General features: G+C 38.2%; 1 protein-coding gene across 1 annotated transcript; it reads left to right on the top strand.

The window, feature by feature from the left end:
- The first annotated feature begins 8951 nt into the window (after positions 1–8951).
- LOC117911334 (protein ACTIVITY OF BC1 COMPLEX KINASE 3, chloroplastic) lies at positions 8952–16114 on the top strand. Its single transcript, XM_034825662.1, has 7 exons — positions 8952–9401; positions 9525–9752; positions 10222–10557; positions 10775–11330; positions 11592–11778; positions 11877–12243; positions 15850–16114. Exons 1-7 carry the CDS (start codon positions 9039–9041, stop codon positions 15976–15978), a joined length of 2166 nt encoding a protein of 721 aa, XP_034681553.1. The 5' UTR covers positions 8952–9038; the 3' UTR covers positions 15979–16114.
- The last annotated feature ends 95 nt before the right edge of the window (positions 16115–16209 follow it).

Raw genomic sequence — 16209 nt, 5'->3', positions numbered from 1 at the left:
TATATATATATATATATATATATATATATATATATATATATATATATATATATATATATATAATTGAGATTTTGTTTAAAAAAAAAGGTTGGATTTATGGATTTATGTTAAAACAATTTTACGGACCTTTTAGAAATAAAGAATTCCAGTGACTTTGATAATTTTAGACAAATGATTGTAAAAATGGTTTTAACATGTGAGAGATATTTTTTAGAAGTGTATTTGACTTATAAGAGTTTAACTTGAGTCCCAACTACTACTATTGTCATTATTAGTTGCCCATTATTCCTACACATAATTTTAGGTTTTGCACAAAAATAATTCCTTTAAAAAAAAATCCATAAACTAACTCAGGTAGCAAAATAAAACCTAATTTAGTATGTTTCATCCACATAAGCATTCATGTGACAAAACTATAGTTAGTAACTATGGTTTTGAATTTTATTTTTTAAATGGTCAAAACTATAGTCACTAATAATGACAATAAGACAAGTTTGGAACAAGACACTCCTATCTTATTCCCATTCCGATTACATAGTTATCCTCCATCCCCGTCTCAGACTTGTGTCAGGGTAAGTTGATTTGTTCCCATCCTCGTTGATGAAAGGTTTAATAACCCCATCTCAAATATGCATTTTGTCAAATTTGGTATGGAATGATCGATGCAAGCCCTAATCCTAATTGGTAATGAGTGGACACCATACCTAATTGCACTCTTCTTTTACGGAAAAATAGTGAGATTTTGACCATCTATCAAATATATATTAAAAAAAAAAAAAAACAATGTCAAAGTTCAAATTAACACCATAATTATCAACAATTTTAAGTCTATAGTTAGCTTAAATGATTGAAGACTAATGCAAAGTACTGATAATAATAATAATAATAATAATAATAATCATCTGAACAATTCACAAGAGAACAAAATGAATAATGAACCAAATAAGAATATAGGTCAACATCAATCATGGATTTGGATCTCTCTTAGGGCCAATCTTTGAACCAAGACTTCATTAAATTCACTCCTTCAAAGGCTTTCTCGTTCTTATTGAGTTGCTCTCTTAGACAAAGACTTCGAGGTGATGCTAGATGATTGCCTTGCACATATTTAGGACAAAGAGATTTGGGAAGATTGAAAATGCCAATGATGGGTATGATTGAGTGGTGGATAGGAACACATGGCCTATGCCAAGTATGATGTCACGATAGAGGAGTTTTGGGTGTTGAGGCTAAAGCAAGAGCAACATGGAATTGATTTTGGAGTCTTTAAGTTGGTGTGAGGAAGAAAGAAAAATGGGTCATTGGAATTATGGCAAATGTGAAGAAATAAGTCTATGAATAGTGGGAGGTTTTTTTTTGTCATATTTTATTGGTAGTTGAAGGATAATTTCGTAAATTAATATTTGGGACAGGGTGGGGCGGGTTGTGACAAAATCTATACCCATCCTAAACTTGGTTCAGGTTTTTAAAATATTCCTAAACTCGTCCTAAAAGAGTAGGGTAGGGCAAGTCCCCTGAATAGCCCACAAATCTAAGAATCGGATCGAATCGGCTAGTCTAATTGGTCCGACCACCAACCGACAGTGTTTCCAATCCAGTTTGGTGAAACGAGTCGTCCAAGGGTTAGACCGCCTTTAAACCACTTGAACCAACGGTTGGACCATCGAACCAGACGAACCTTCTAGTTTCATATGAACCGGTCAACCCTTGTTTGAGTAAAACCTAAGTGGGCTTACTAAGCCCCTTGGCCCAAGGTTCATCCATCCCCTGTCCTCCAAAGCCCACCACCACAATTAGTTAACCCTTGAGATGTGCATGTGTATTTATACCACACATTTGTTTTGTCATTTTCCAATGTGGGACAAGAGAACCAACCACCCTATTTACCCCCTAAGGGTAAGAAAAAAGACAAATAAAATAAATTGTAAATAAAATGAGAATAGAAATTTAACAGAAATTTCTTACTTTTTATTGTTGAATGTAGAAATTTACAACTAAATATAGAATTGACTGTATTTCTCTTTGATTTTTCTTTAATCGCTCTTTGATCGCTCGCTTGCTTTCTCTTAGTTTATAACTCATTTATAGACAAAACTTTTATGATATGACAAACTAAGTTTAATTGGGGTTGTCGGTAGTTGGTAGATGGCAAGCAAAAATATTTACAAAGTCTTCAGAGGTTTGGTTAACAATAAATGTAAAGATGGTAAGATTTATGATATTTGACTATTCTTTCTTCTTTACCATCCATTTAGTGGCTTCTTCTTTGTCTTTTTTTTTTCTTTTTTATCACATGCAGTCTACGTGGCTTTGTACATGGCTTTATTGATTTTGAACTTCTATTGTTGCATTAAATTCTTGTAGTTGGAGACACATTTACTACTTCAATATCGCCATTGCTAACATCAACGTTCCATTGCATTTTGCATATTATAATAACTTTCGTCGTCAAGGATTTCCCAAAATGATGCGTCATCGCTGAGATAAGAAGACGGTTTTGGTAACTCTACACTGAGTTTAGTTATAAAATCTTGTTCTTCAAGAGTAATGAAAGGTTTTGGAACAATAATGTGTTCTAAAGGTTTGTTTCTCCATATAGACATGGTTTTTATTTCTCCAATGAGATGAAATAATTTATTTCGGATTGGTCTAAGATCATAAATTTGAAAAGCTCTAAAGCAAATAAAAAATTCTAGAAATTCATTGGAATGGGTCATTTCCCATTCTGGTTTTTGTTGAGGGATGAGTGGTTCTTTATTGTGTTTTGTATACACATGGTGATAGGCTGGCACTATTGATCCATCAGTTTGAAATAAAGGTGGAATAGTTTCAAAAGAAATATCAATTTGTTTTTCAGTTTTGAAAAGATAGGTTAAGATATCTTTTAATTTTTCTAAAAAATTTTCAAGGATTTGAGATACATGATTCATAAAAACATTTTTTAAAACAAAGAATTCTTCTTACAACTAGTTCATCAATCACTTTAATAATGTTACCATAGAATTTGTTTTTTAAGGATGATTTAACTATGTATCTACCTTTTCTTTTTTTGTATAGGGTCATGAAGGAATTTCTGATGTATATGTGTGGACCCTCACCCGATCCACTCGGATGGCGCGACTCGCTATCTCTTTTTTTAAAAAAAGTAGTGTGGAATGGAATGGAAAAGTGGTTTTCGAGTTTTGAAAAATCCGTCCCCGATAAGGAACGGTTTTGTTTGGAGTCACCACTTACTTCTTATTTTTATATTTTTTAAGAGGAAAAATTAAGTAAGAACAAAAACTCCTGATGACTCCAGTATGGAAAAAGCGGTCTACGAAACTTAAGTCTGGGTCCGGGAATCAAGTTACCTATCGGGAAGATACCTCATGTGAGGTAACATCCCTCTAGGCTCGGAACTCGGTCTCTACTATTGAATTGGGCATGTGGGAGTATATGGGTCAAGGATCAAATAGCATCTTAGGCTAATCATAGACAACACGAATCACACAAACCTACTCGATATCTAGCATGCATAGGCACTCAATAAATCAATAAATGGCTTACTTGAGGTCTCTAGCCATGCGTTGCAAAAAAGATCAGTCAATAAGCATCAATGCACAACAAGCATCGCAATCCAAATGTCATGTGGGCATACTAAAACAAAATCCAACAATCAAACACATACCTGTGGTTCCTAGCCAAGCGCTACATAAATGATTAGCCAATAGGAATAAATACTCAATAAGCATGCATGGCAATCACATGTCAAAACATCAATCACTGGATACCAAGACCCACAAATGAACTCAAACCATGGGTCAAAGTACATACCTTGGGTCCCTATCCAAGCGCTGCAATGAGGGGTTAGTCAACACGTGGCAAGCATTTTTTAAACAAACATCAAAATGTGCCCAAGCCAAACATTCACAATAAACCCCCCCGACCTTCCTAGCCAATAATACCCTTAACTCATAGGTGGGCCCACATTAATTCAAACCAAATCTGGATTCAGACCCTAAAGGTGGCCTACAAGTTCCTTGGAGCCTAAGTGCCCAAACCATAACAAAAATAGGGGTCAAAACATGCTGAAACTGGAACTACCTAGCAGAACTGGTTGAACTGGTTCCCAACTGGCTCAATCGATTGAGAAAAAAATTTGAAACTTTACCAGAATATTCCTCAGAGAATAAGTAATCCAAAAAAACAAATGGAACTCAATTTCGAGCCCAGATGAGGGAGAACCGGCCGAAACAATGCAAAGCATTTATAAAACAGGGCTGCCACCAAGCCACCTGTTGAACTGGTTCCCAACTGGTTCATACGATTGAGAAAAAATTTGAAACTTTACCAGAATATTTCTCAAAGAATAAGGAATCCAAAAAAACAAACGGCACTCAATTCCGAGCCCGAATGAGGGAGAACCGGCCGAAACAATGCAATGTGTTCCATAAAAGGCCAAACCCAAGCCACCCAAAACACATTGTTTTCTTTAAAATTCGCCACTTAAGCCAATGCTTTAGTAGATGCAATTTTTCCATAAGCCTTTAGCATGCAGCCCTAAAAGGGCAAGGCCACAAATGAAAGGGCCTACTTTCTAAACAAATTAACCGTATTTCCTACAATAAAAGGAAATGAACACCATGTCCTCTCCCTTGCCAAATCTAGGACCAACGAGGCTCCAATGGCTGAATGATGAGCACAGTGGCTCAGCCAATATGCCATAACCTCTAATCCTAATTGAAAAACCGAAATGGTCTACCCCAAATTCCAAACAAAATAGTCCAAAGAGACTTTTTCTCAAATCAAAACTAAAGGGAATAGTTCCCTAAACTAAAGGTGCAAGCCCCCTTTTGGTATTTTGGAACCTAGCATGAAAGCCCAATGGCAACCCCAAAAAAAATAAAAATAAAAATTGACTACACTTCCAAACCTGAAACCAATAACGCAACAAGGACCTTACTTGAATGCCACAAGCAGAATGCAAATTCCACCATCACTATGCAACCAAACAATGGAGTCCTTACCCCAAACATACATGCAACCAAGATCCCAAAGAATGCCATTTAATGAGCACAAAAGCCTTGCCTTCATAAGCAATCAGATATGACCAAAGCTTTAAACAGTTGCCTTATAAGCCATTAGGACTATTAATTCTCTTTCCACATTCAGGCTTAAAACAAATGAATGCATCAAATAGTCAACCAATGCCCCCTTTTTATTTACAAACTACTAAGGTCAAGGCCTCAAGGGCCAATATAAAAAAACTAAACTTAGACAGCCTTTGAAACCCAATCAATGATCAGTTAGCCAAGAAAACCACACACAAGTAACAGCAGAAGAAAATAATAGCAAAAAAAAAAGAAATAAAAAAAATAAAGGAAAAAACAGAGGATTTCCAGTAGCAACCAAATCACACAAGAGATCAGTTTAATTCTAAAACCCAGAACCTTACCCACAAATGGGCACCAAAACCCCAAAAGGTCCTCTAGATGCAACGACAAGGGGAACCACGAAGGCCTTATGAAGGAAGCAAAACTAACCTAAATTGAGGGCTAAGGAACCCTCATTCCAAACCTGAATCCGAGCACCAGAGACCTTTGCTTACTCAAAACAAATCAAAACTAGTTGCTAATGAGAGAAATACTTGCTTTGTTCACAAAACAAATCACACCATACATGGGAGCTTAGGCATGCAATAACGAAAATGTAAGGATCCCATCCTTATCTTTCATATACCTCCAATGACCGTTTCGAATGCTCAAAAAATAATAGACTCACTCTTAGTTGAATCAGACATGCATAGTCTCATACAACTTACAAACTTGACCCAAAGACTAATCAGCAAAGGCCCTCATTTTCTTGTCTAAACAGATTATTGCAACAAACCTCAGAAAGAATGAGAATATAAAATAACAGAAAGCAGGATCAAAGAGTTACCTATGCATGTGTTGAAGATGTCGAGGTAGAAATGAAGTCACTGGGGTAGCAAACGTCCAAGTTCTACTTCCAGAAATCAAAGCCTTCCCCTTCAACAACACGAACAAGAAACTACTCCCTCTACAACCAGAAAATCTCTCAAAACCTTTGTCTCCTTCACTCATTCCTCTGTTTCTTTTTTCTATTTTTTTCCCTCTTCTTTCTTTTCCTTTCTCTCCCAACACACAGAATTTTCTCAGGTCCAAAACTCTTTCCCCACTCTCTCTCTTTTTTAAGCTCTCACCCTCTTCTCCTTTGGCTTTCACCGTTTTGACAGAGTTTCCTCCTAGAATCCAGAGATAAGTCCTTCTCTTCTTCCCCTCTTTTGGATTTTATATCAGACCCCTTTGTTCCTCCAGATTCCATTCATTTTCCCATGCATTCAGCTCTGGAAAACAGCCCTTCAACCTCGAAACCACACTCCCCAATAACTCTCCTCACCAATTCTCCATGCAAGCTGACTCCTTTAAGTTTTCAGCTTGCTTCACCACCAAGGATCCATATGGATTCATGGTGGGCTGCAAGGAACCCAAACCAAGGCCCAAAATGGACCCACAATATAGCCCAAGACCGATCTGGAGCTTATGGGCCCAAGCCATGTAGGAATTAGGCTTCAAAATCATCAAAACCAGTGCTCCATACAAGCTAGCTTGATGAACCAGTTGAACTGGACGCCAACCGGTTGAACTGGTTGAGAAAAATTATGAAATTTTTACAGAAGGTTCCCTGAAGAATAAGGAGTCCATGAAAAAAAATGGTGCACAATTCCGAGGCTGGATGAGGGAGATATGGCCAAAACAAGCCTGAGTGCTCAGAATTCGGACTTGCTCCCATGCATTCTGCCTAAACTGAAACTTTGGGGACTGGTCGAGCTGGTTGAGAAAAATTATGAAATTTTTATAGAATTTTTCCTGAAGAATAAGGAGTCCATGAAAAAAAATGGTGCACAATTCCGAGGTCGGATGAGGGAGATATGGCCAAAACAAGCCTGAGTGCTCCGAATTCGGACTTGCTCCCATGCATTCTGCCTAAACTGAAACTTTGGGGACTGGTCGAGCCGGTTGAGAAAAATTATGAAATTTTGATATAATTTTCCCTGAAGAATAAGGAGTCCATGAAAAAAAACAGTGCGTGATTCCGAGGTCGGATGAGGGAGATATGACAAAACAATCCCGAGTCTCCGAATTCGGACTTGCTCCCATGCATTCTGCCTAAACTGAAACTTTGGGGACCAGTCAATCCGGTTGAGAAAAATTATGAAATTTTGATATAATTTTCCCTGAAGAATAAGGAGTCCATGAAAAAAAACAGTGCGTGATTCCGAGGTCGGATGAGGGAGATATGACTAAAACAATCCCGAGTCCTCCGAATTCGGACTTGCTCCCATGCATTCTGCCTAAACTGAAACTTTGGGGACCGGTCAATCCGGATGAGAAAAATTATGAAATTTTGATATAATTTTTCCTGAAGAATAAGGAGTCCATGAAAAAAAACGGTGCACGATTTCGAGTTCGAATGAGGGAGATATGGCCAAAACAAGCCCAAGTGCTCCGAGCTCAGACACACTCCGATAAACTCCAACTGAGCTAAAACTTTGGGATGGCCCCACTTCCTTCCTATGGCATGATGCCAACAACTAGGAAAATGGCCACGATGGCACTCCAAAACGAACCATACTCGCACCACAATGAACCACATACGAACCTAAACAAGGCTAAAAAAAACCGACTAAGCCCAAAAGGAGGCCCTAGTGGTGCCATATGAAAACATGGGTGCATGTGACACTCATAGGATAAATGCAAGTGTCAAGGGACAAAATTGAGGTCTACAATATGTTTAAAGTCATTTTTTTGATGATGGAATGAAATTTTAAGTTAATGTTTTAGTTTTATCATATAAATTAATTGGTTAAGTTTAATTATGGTTAGTTGACAGTCATTGTATTAACATAAACTTAACTATTATTGAGTTACATTAACAAAGAACTTAATCACAATTAAGTTCATAATTAGAATTTTCACTTGAACTTAACAGTGGTTGAGATGTATTAACAAAGAACTTAACCATAATTAAGTTCATAGTCAGAATTTTTACCTAAACTTGATAGTTGTTGAGTTGCATTAACAAAGAACTTAACCACAGTTAAATTCATAGTCTTTCACTTGAACTTAACAGCGGTTGAGTTGAATTAATAAAGGACTTAACCACAATTAAGTTTACAATCATAATTTTTGCTTTTTCCATTCACAATTGGGATTTTTGCTTTTTCACCACCATTTTTAACCTTTTTCTCTTATCACTCTTCAATTGACTCATTTTTTTCATCGTGCTTGAAGATACAATATGAGATAACTTGACAAAAAGATGAGAGGAAAGAAGATAGACGAGAGGATAAAATGAGGTGAGACAATTTTTCCTGGGATTGGGAATGAAACAAAGGATGAGAGGATGGACAAGAAAATTTCTAGGGCTTTTGAAGGAAAGATGAGTTTTTCGCTCTATGCACCAAAGGAAGGGAATGAAATAGAAGAAAAAGATGAAAGATGAGGAGTCATTCTTTAAACGAAATAGAAGAGAAGATGAGCTTTCTGTTCTGTGCACCAAAACAAGATAATGAAGTAGAAGAAGATGATGATATTTTTTTTTTTTTTGTGGTTTATGAAGGAAAAAAAATGAGTCGTTTTGTAAAAAGTTAAATGAAACAGAAGAACAGAAGTAGTTAGTGTTAGAGGGAAATAAAAGGAAGGGCATTTTCACTCAATCAACATTTTTTTTTTTTTTTTTTTTGATCGGTGGGTTAGATTTTCAAATATTGGGGTTATTTAAACCAATTTAATCAAACAACCCTTAAAAGAATTAGTAAAAGAACATATTAATATGGTGGCTTAATTTAAAAATTGCAGGATGTTTTTACACGTGTCATACATACACTGGACGGAAACGAGAGGTATGGCACCGAATAGCGTGTTTCCGTATTAGGTCCATCACCAAAATTTCAAAGATTTTATTTCTGGGGAGTTGAAAATTGGTGTGAATTGTGAGTTGCCATTCGCGAGGACTGTAGATAGAGTCCCAATTTAATGTCTATTCTTCCTCCAGGCCCTTTGCAATCTCAATGTCAAGACCAGTCCAACAATGCGATATCTTCGTGGGTTCATCAATGGTCATCTCCTCCACCTTGGTGTGGGTCGAGGGCAATTAGGATTTCAAGGCCAAAGGGTGCTTGTAAACGCAGACAGGCAGTAATATCTCAAGCAGCTTCCGTAGAGGCGCTGCCCGCACTTGCAGATGGGAGAGGCAGCACCGCCATACAAGTCTTGCGAGGGGCCAGGGATCGAGCCAACGATATGCAGGCCGAGGCCAAGGCTATGGCCCGTGCCGCTAATGCCTCCGTCTACACTCCCGAGCTTGTTTCCAACAAATACCGCTCTCGCCCTATCAAGGTCGGTAATCAATCATCAATCATCAATCGTCAATTCAATTCTAAAACCAACCGTTTTTTTCAATTTTTTTGCCGAATCATCTTCTTACTATCATCTTCATTTGATCTTGGCCCTGCTTGTCAGGTATTGCGGAGGACTCTGGAAATTCTTATTGGCGTTGGTTCATTTGCCTTGAAACTTGTGCTGGACCAAAGCAACGGGCAGCTAGATCAAAATAAAAGAATTCGGGCGGTTGATCTGAGGAAGATTTTCACGAAATTGGGCCCAACTTTTGTGAAGATAGGTCAGGGCTTGTCCACAAGGCCCGACCTTTGTCCACCTGAGTATCTCGAGGAGCTCTCTCAATTGCAGGTTTTCTTTTCTCTCCTTCCTTTCTTATAATGTCTCTCCTCCGTGGTCATGATTCTAATCTTTAGAGTTAGTATTAAAGCTTATTCTAACTCCCTATACACTGTTGGCGCATTTCCTAACAGCATAAACACTTGGGTAATCAGTGGGTTAATGGTTAGTTAATGTTATTTCCTGTGTGGTTTCTATTATGATCTTGCACTCATATTTCAAAGGACAAACAATGATTTATCTCAGCATGATTAAAACTCTAGGATCACAAAAACTTGGAACCTTTTGTTTGGCCACTTTACATTGCCCGAATGCCATTTTTCCGCCCTTAAATAAAAGATGGAAAGATTAACATGGTCATGCATAATGCCAGGTTGTTTTATTGAAAGTTATTGAAAGGGAACACAAATGGAATATTATGACAAAGAATAAGCCTTTGTGTGGCTAAAATAACCTTCATTGTTATGTTATGACTGAGCAGGATGCTTTGCCGACATTTCCTGATGCAGAGGCATTTTCATGCATTGAGAAGGAGTTGGGACTCCCACTTGACTCCATTTTTTCGTCCATATCTCCATCTCCAATTGCTGCAGCCAGTTTAGGTCAAGTTTACAAAGCCCAACTAAAGTATTCTGGACAGGTAGTCGCTGTAAAAGTACAAAGACCTGGCATTGAAGAAGCTATTGGACTTGATTTTTACTTACTGAGAGGTCTAGGATTTCTCATAAATAAGTATGTTGACGTAATCTCCAGTGATGTCGTTGCTCTTATTGATGAATTTGCACGCAGAGTTTATCAAGAGCTCAACTATGTCCAGGTTAGATTTCCCATTAATGCTTTTATACTTTCATCTCATTTGTTTATGTCTTAATCATATTGGTTGAAATGACAAAGAATCTCACTACTGTAGTCTTCATTTCAATTATTTAGTAATGCGTACAACTTAGCAACTTATACGAAGTAGAAAAGCTATAATTTTGCATTGCACTTAGATTCTTCTGGGTTTGAATTTTAATTTTAATAGGTTTATGCAGGAAGGTCAGAATGCAAGGCGGTTTAAGAAGTTGTATGCTGACAAGCAAGATGTTCTCGTCCCAGATATCTTTTGGGATTACACCAGTGGCAAAGTATTGACCATGGAATGGGTTGATGGAGTCAAATTGAATGAGCAAGCTGCCATTGAGAGACAAGGGCTGAAGGTCTTGGATCTGGTGAACACAGGCATACAGTGCAGCCTTAGACAGCTACTTGAGTATGGATACTTTCATGCAGATCCTCATCCTGGTAATCTCTTGGCAACACCTGAGGGAAAGCTTGCTTTTCTTGATTTTGGAATGATGAGTGAGACACCTGAAGAAGCAAGATTTGCAATAATTGGTCATGTTGTTCACATGGTTAATCGGGATTATGAAGCTATGGCTCGTGACTATTATGCCCTAGACTTTTTGTCACCTGATGTGGATGTTTCTCCAATTGTACCAGCACTTCAGAACTTCTTTGATGGTGCTCTTAATTCAACAGTGAGCGAACTGAACTTTAAAACCATAGTGGATGGGCTGGGTGCTGTCTTATATCAATATCCATTTAATGGTGAGCCATTACTGTGCTTTTTCAATTACTTTCAAGTCATATGCAGTAAGATTGGGTTTCTTTTACAATGCTACAGGAGGCTTAGCCGATAGGCTTCAGTTTCATGGATTGCCAAATAGATTGAGGACTTGACTCCAATTTAGTAACTCTCATTTTCTTCAACCCTAAATTAGGATACTTGTATTAATGTACAAGCATGTACAATTTTTCAATATTACTTTCTTATGGTAATTGATAATTGGTTTGTCAAACTTCTTGTAGTCCCGGCATATTATGCATTAATATTGAGGTCGCTTACTGTACTAGAAGGCTTAGCACTTTATGCTGATCCTAATTTCAAGGTGCTGGCTGCATCATATCCATATTTTGCTAAAAGACTACTCACGGATCCCAATCCATATCTCAGAGATGCTCTTATTGAATTGCTTTTTAAGGATGGGAGGTTCAGGCATGTGTCCTGATACACTTTTAATTTTACAATTTTTTTGTTGGAATATTCCTAAGTGTAACAGGCCCCTGAAAATGTGTTGACGATGGTTTGTGCAGATGGAATAGACTTGAAAACCTACTTGTTCAGGGAAGAAAAGATAGAGATTTCTCTGCAAAAGATGCTTTACAACCAGTTCTGAAATTATTACTGGCTCCAGATGGTGAAGAGCTCAGAATTTTAGTTATTAAAGAGGCTGTCCGTGTTACTGAGGCTGTTATTCTAGGCACAGTGATTGATACATACAACTCTATCCCCAATCCTATGAGGACTCTAATTGTTAGTGGCAACACTGCTGGACCTCTTATGATGAGTGATACTGAACAGGAAAACATGATAAAGCTTAGAGACCAAGTCTTTAGGATATGGAGACTTCTGCGATCCTCAGAGAATTTTGATCCAGCCCTCTTGCAGCCCATTTTACAGGTGAGAACTAATTCTGAATTTTCTTTTCTTTTGTTTTATTATTTCTAGTTTGGACTGAAATGACAGCTGTCAAACAAAATCTATTTGGTTGATTACACACCCACACACATATATTTTCCCAACATATCACCCATGATCACCCCATCTCAGGTATGATGCTGTCTTCCATTGCATGTAATTACCCTATGTAGAAGATCTCCCAAATTGCCTTGATGTTCACATGCTCATATGTTAAACATCAGAACTGGGATAATCATACTGAATGGTCTATTTTGCATCATTTCCCAGTTCTTATAGCCTTTAAAGGTACTTGATTTCCTCAAAAGGATGCTAAGTGATATGTTGGGACCTAGTCTTTCTATAGGATATTGATTTAATGAACAAGAGAAATGACTTGCATGATCTTTTGGCTGGTGATTATCCCTGGGATACCATTAAAGAACTTGTCGAAGTTGTTCACAAGTGTCGTATGGTTGAAGGGGTGCACACATAGGGAGTGAAGGAAATACAACCACATGGAGAATGGAGGAGCAACTTGAAACTTTTTTATGTGTATCTTGGGAGTACAGAGGTATACTGTTACTTTTGAGAACCGGAGTAGTTATAATCCATTCATCAATAAATTGATTTATGAGACTCATCCCCATGGTCTCCTTTTCACCCTTAAAGTCATCGTATATAGAAGGAAAAGAACATAATGAGATCTAGTCTCTTATTCTACTAAACAATACTTACTAGGAAATTCAAGTACTTGATAACATTTCTACACACAGCTATGGGGTAGATGTTGTCAACATCCTCATTATATTGGTTCCCCCAACTAATGGCTTCAACTAACAGATTCTGATGATCTTACTCTGGTGGGGAGATTTGTACCTTCTGACCATGGTTCCCTTTGTACCTCTCTGCTTGAGACTTGGTATCATGCAACCAAACTTCTCCAACCAAGCTGTCAATGTGCTTTTTCCCGTTTCAAACTCTTTGCTACTTCCATTGCTCCTTGAGTGCTTCTCATTGGAGTCTGTACTTGAGTCCTCCCATTTTGATAGCATTGCAGCCTTGTGAACAAGGATATGGATCTCCTCCTATGAGAAGCCAAACTAACTTCCTTTCTACCATTTCTAAGGAAAGGAGTAGTTCCAACATTCTCATTTCTTTCATCCATAATTTTTTGGACTTCCTACTTCTTGTGGAAGAATTGCCTGAAAGACCAACATTCTTAGTGGGATTTTGAGTGTTTCTACGCTGTCAATAGTACAATTCACTGGCCATCTTTTTCGTGGTTGGGAGGTAGTTGACTTTAGGGAGGGTAAGAATACCATCTTTCAATCGCTGATCAAAGATAGCATGAATTTTTGCCTTGGAACAAGTGAGTGATGGTGCTTGCTCATGCACCTTCCTCTTATTGGATTGTGGATCTTTCCTTATTAGTGGCTTTGGAGGCTTCAGTAGTTGCCTCTTCAGGAGAGCTTATATAAAAATACTACTGTTCCTGTCAAGGGGTGCACATGTTTGTTAGGATGCTCCAGGGAGATGGGTGAAAGTTACTATACCCAAATTCTTTAGATATACTCAGTATCCCATACCAACTAAGAGATTAACTAAATCAGCTTCAGCCATTAGCAAAAGACACTCGATGGTTGTATTCCTGAAGTGGCAAGCATAAGCATTTGAGTCTCTTATTCAAAGATGGAGACTCTTTCTTCTGTGTTCAAGAAATTTATATAGAAGAGAGAGACCATCTCACCCCAATCCTTCACTGACCCTAGGGCAGATTAGTATGTACCAAGCAAGAGCAAGCATGCACTATGAAGGACTTAGAAAAATTCAGAAGACAACCTGTTTTCTCTTTACCTATCAAAAAAAAAAAAAAAATCCAGAAGACAACCTTAGCAGAAGCATAGAGCCAGGCACATTAATGAAGACGATGAGATGCTCTTTGATGACATGTCCTTTGGCTCTTCTGGCCTTTCCATTATATTATTGGAATGCAGGGCTAATATAGCCTTGAGGGTAATGGTTACTAGGCCCAGGGATATGATAGGTGAAATTCAAAATTAAGTTTCAGGGGAAATAACTTGTTGAGTTTGGACAGAAGCTATTGCTGCAAGCATTTGTTACTGTGTTTGTTGCATGCATGCCACTAAGGCAAAAATAGATGCCATATTGGAGCAGGCTTAGATGATGGAACCAGATTCTGGTTCCCTGGCATGTGTAACTAATTTGAGGCTTCCTCAGCTGCTAAATGGCGTATATTCTGGGTCTTCACCATCTTTGTCAGTCAGCTTCCTAGTTGGGCCATCAAATGTTTTGAGGTTCTTCTTTTATCAGGAAGTTGTGCACTGTCAAGCAGATAATTTGGAATGGCAGTGGTGACATAACTCCATTTAGTTGAGAGGTGAGAATTGATAAGGATGCTTAGCTTGAGGAGAAAGTGGGCTAGCAAAAGGAGTGTATTGAGAGTGGCAGCAGCAAGAGGATTATGAAAGTGAGTTGTCTAGACTCTCTTTCAAGCGTTTAGCCACCTAGCTTGAGGATATTTCTAAAATGGCTTCCAGGTATTTAACTTGAGTTAGTGATGGCTCTTTCCTTAACTCTTCGATGTAGAATCGACTATGCTCTATGTGTTCTGCTAATGTATCCCTCTGAAGTTCTCTTACGATTCTCCCCAACAATTCTTGAAAACTAAAATGGTTTTTCTAAAAGGTCCCCACATCTCCTCTTTAAGGAGACGACTATTGTGGAGGAGGTTTAGGTGAAATACTCTCTCTGGATATTTGCTTAAGATTGAAATAACCAATGACCAAATAATAAACACCTGACACAATCAAAGGTGGATGACAAGTGAGACTGAACACTAGTCACTGTCTGATTTCTCCTTAACTCTCTTCAGAAAACTGATTCAAGAATTGGCCTGCTGGAGAAGTGCAACTATTATGATTAGCCCTCACTATAGCAACAAGCCAGGACCCCCAACTCCTCTCCTCTTTGAAGAGCAGCAATTTTCTGACATTTCCACACAGAAAAATTGGCACAAAGTCCTTGAGTATGGTAGCACCTCTCAGATCCTCAGACAACTCGGTGGGCATTAAGCATCATGGTGCATGACCATAGCTTTGTCCAAGTTGGCTTTTCATTGCCTTGTGTCACCTAGGAATTGCCATGTCTCTGTTTGTCAATACAAATCATTAGGTCAGTGTCGCCCTATAGTTTGGCTATTAATAGTCTCAAAAATCTAAAGTGGGACACATTTGTATCTGGTTGAGAATAGAAGATGGATAGGAGGGAGAAACGTTTCAAAGCTCTCTAGTAAAGGATAGGGAAGAAGGCATTTGATGGTTGATGTTTATGGGCTACGTAGCTTCTCTCTCTATTTATTTGATTCCTTGGTAGAAGTTTTCATAAACACACATTTGCTTCTGACCAGAATCTTTTTCCATCTGTGTTGCCTCCTTTGAAAAAATAGAAAATGATAATACAGTGAACAATAATGGTGCAGAAGCATAGGTGCTGTATAGAACACATGGACTTTGTCATTGAATTAGAACTAAGAGCACTGAATTAATGTTCTTTAACCAAGTTATTCATAGAAATATTCTTGAGTAGGTCCTTCAAGAACCTGACGCACGCAGTTTTGGGGGCCGCGTTATTGGTGGGATAACCCAACGGTTTGCAGCGCGACTATTGCAGCAAGTTCTCCGAGCACCACCAACGGTTCCTGCTTCAACTTTATAGCCTTTCAAAACATTTTGGTGGGTAAGATAATGTATACATGTTGTAAATTTGAAGTCACAGGAATGCTTTTTGTAGCACGCTTACATTCTTTGCTCTATCAATTGCAATTAAAGAAAGAATGTCACTTTGAAAAAAATGGGTCCTGGAGATATAAACTGAGGGGCAGAGCCTCTTCCTGAGGCGATTGTTACTACGCTTCTCTTGAGGAAACATGTAGATATCCGCCCTTGA

This window comes from Vitis riparia, chromosome 3, assembly GCF_004353265.1.
Source record: "Vitis riparia cultivar Riparia Gloire de Montpellier isolate 1030 chromosome 3, EGFV_Vit.rip_1.0, whole genome shotgun sequence".
In the NCBI taxonomy this organism is placed as follows: domain Eukaryota; kingdom Viridiplantae; phylum Streptophyta; class Magnoliopsida; order Vitales; family Vitaceae; genus Vitis; species Vitis riparia.
The sequence above is the reverse complement of the archived record's forward strand: the minus strand, read 5'-3'. Positions and strand labels throughout refer to the sequence as shown.

Bases quoted from the DNA above. Each gene is read 5' to 3' on its own strand.
- LOC117911334 (XM_034825662.1), top strand. From the start codon at position 9,039: ATGTCTATTCTTCCTCCAGGCCCTTTGCAATCTCAATGTCAAGACCAG. The intron at 9,753-10,221 runs GTTTTCTTTTCT...ATGACTGAGCAG, and splicing joins AGGAGCTCTCTCAATTGCAG to GATGCTTTGCCGACATTTCC. The intron at 11,331-11,591 runs GTGAGCCATTAC...AACTTCTTGTAG, and splicing joins ATATCAATATCCATTTAATG to TCCCGGCATATTATGCATTA.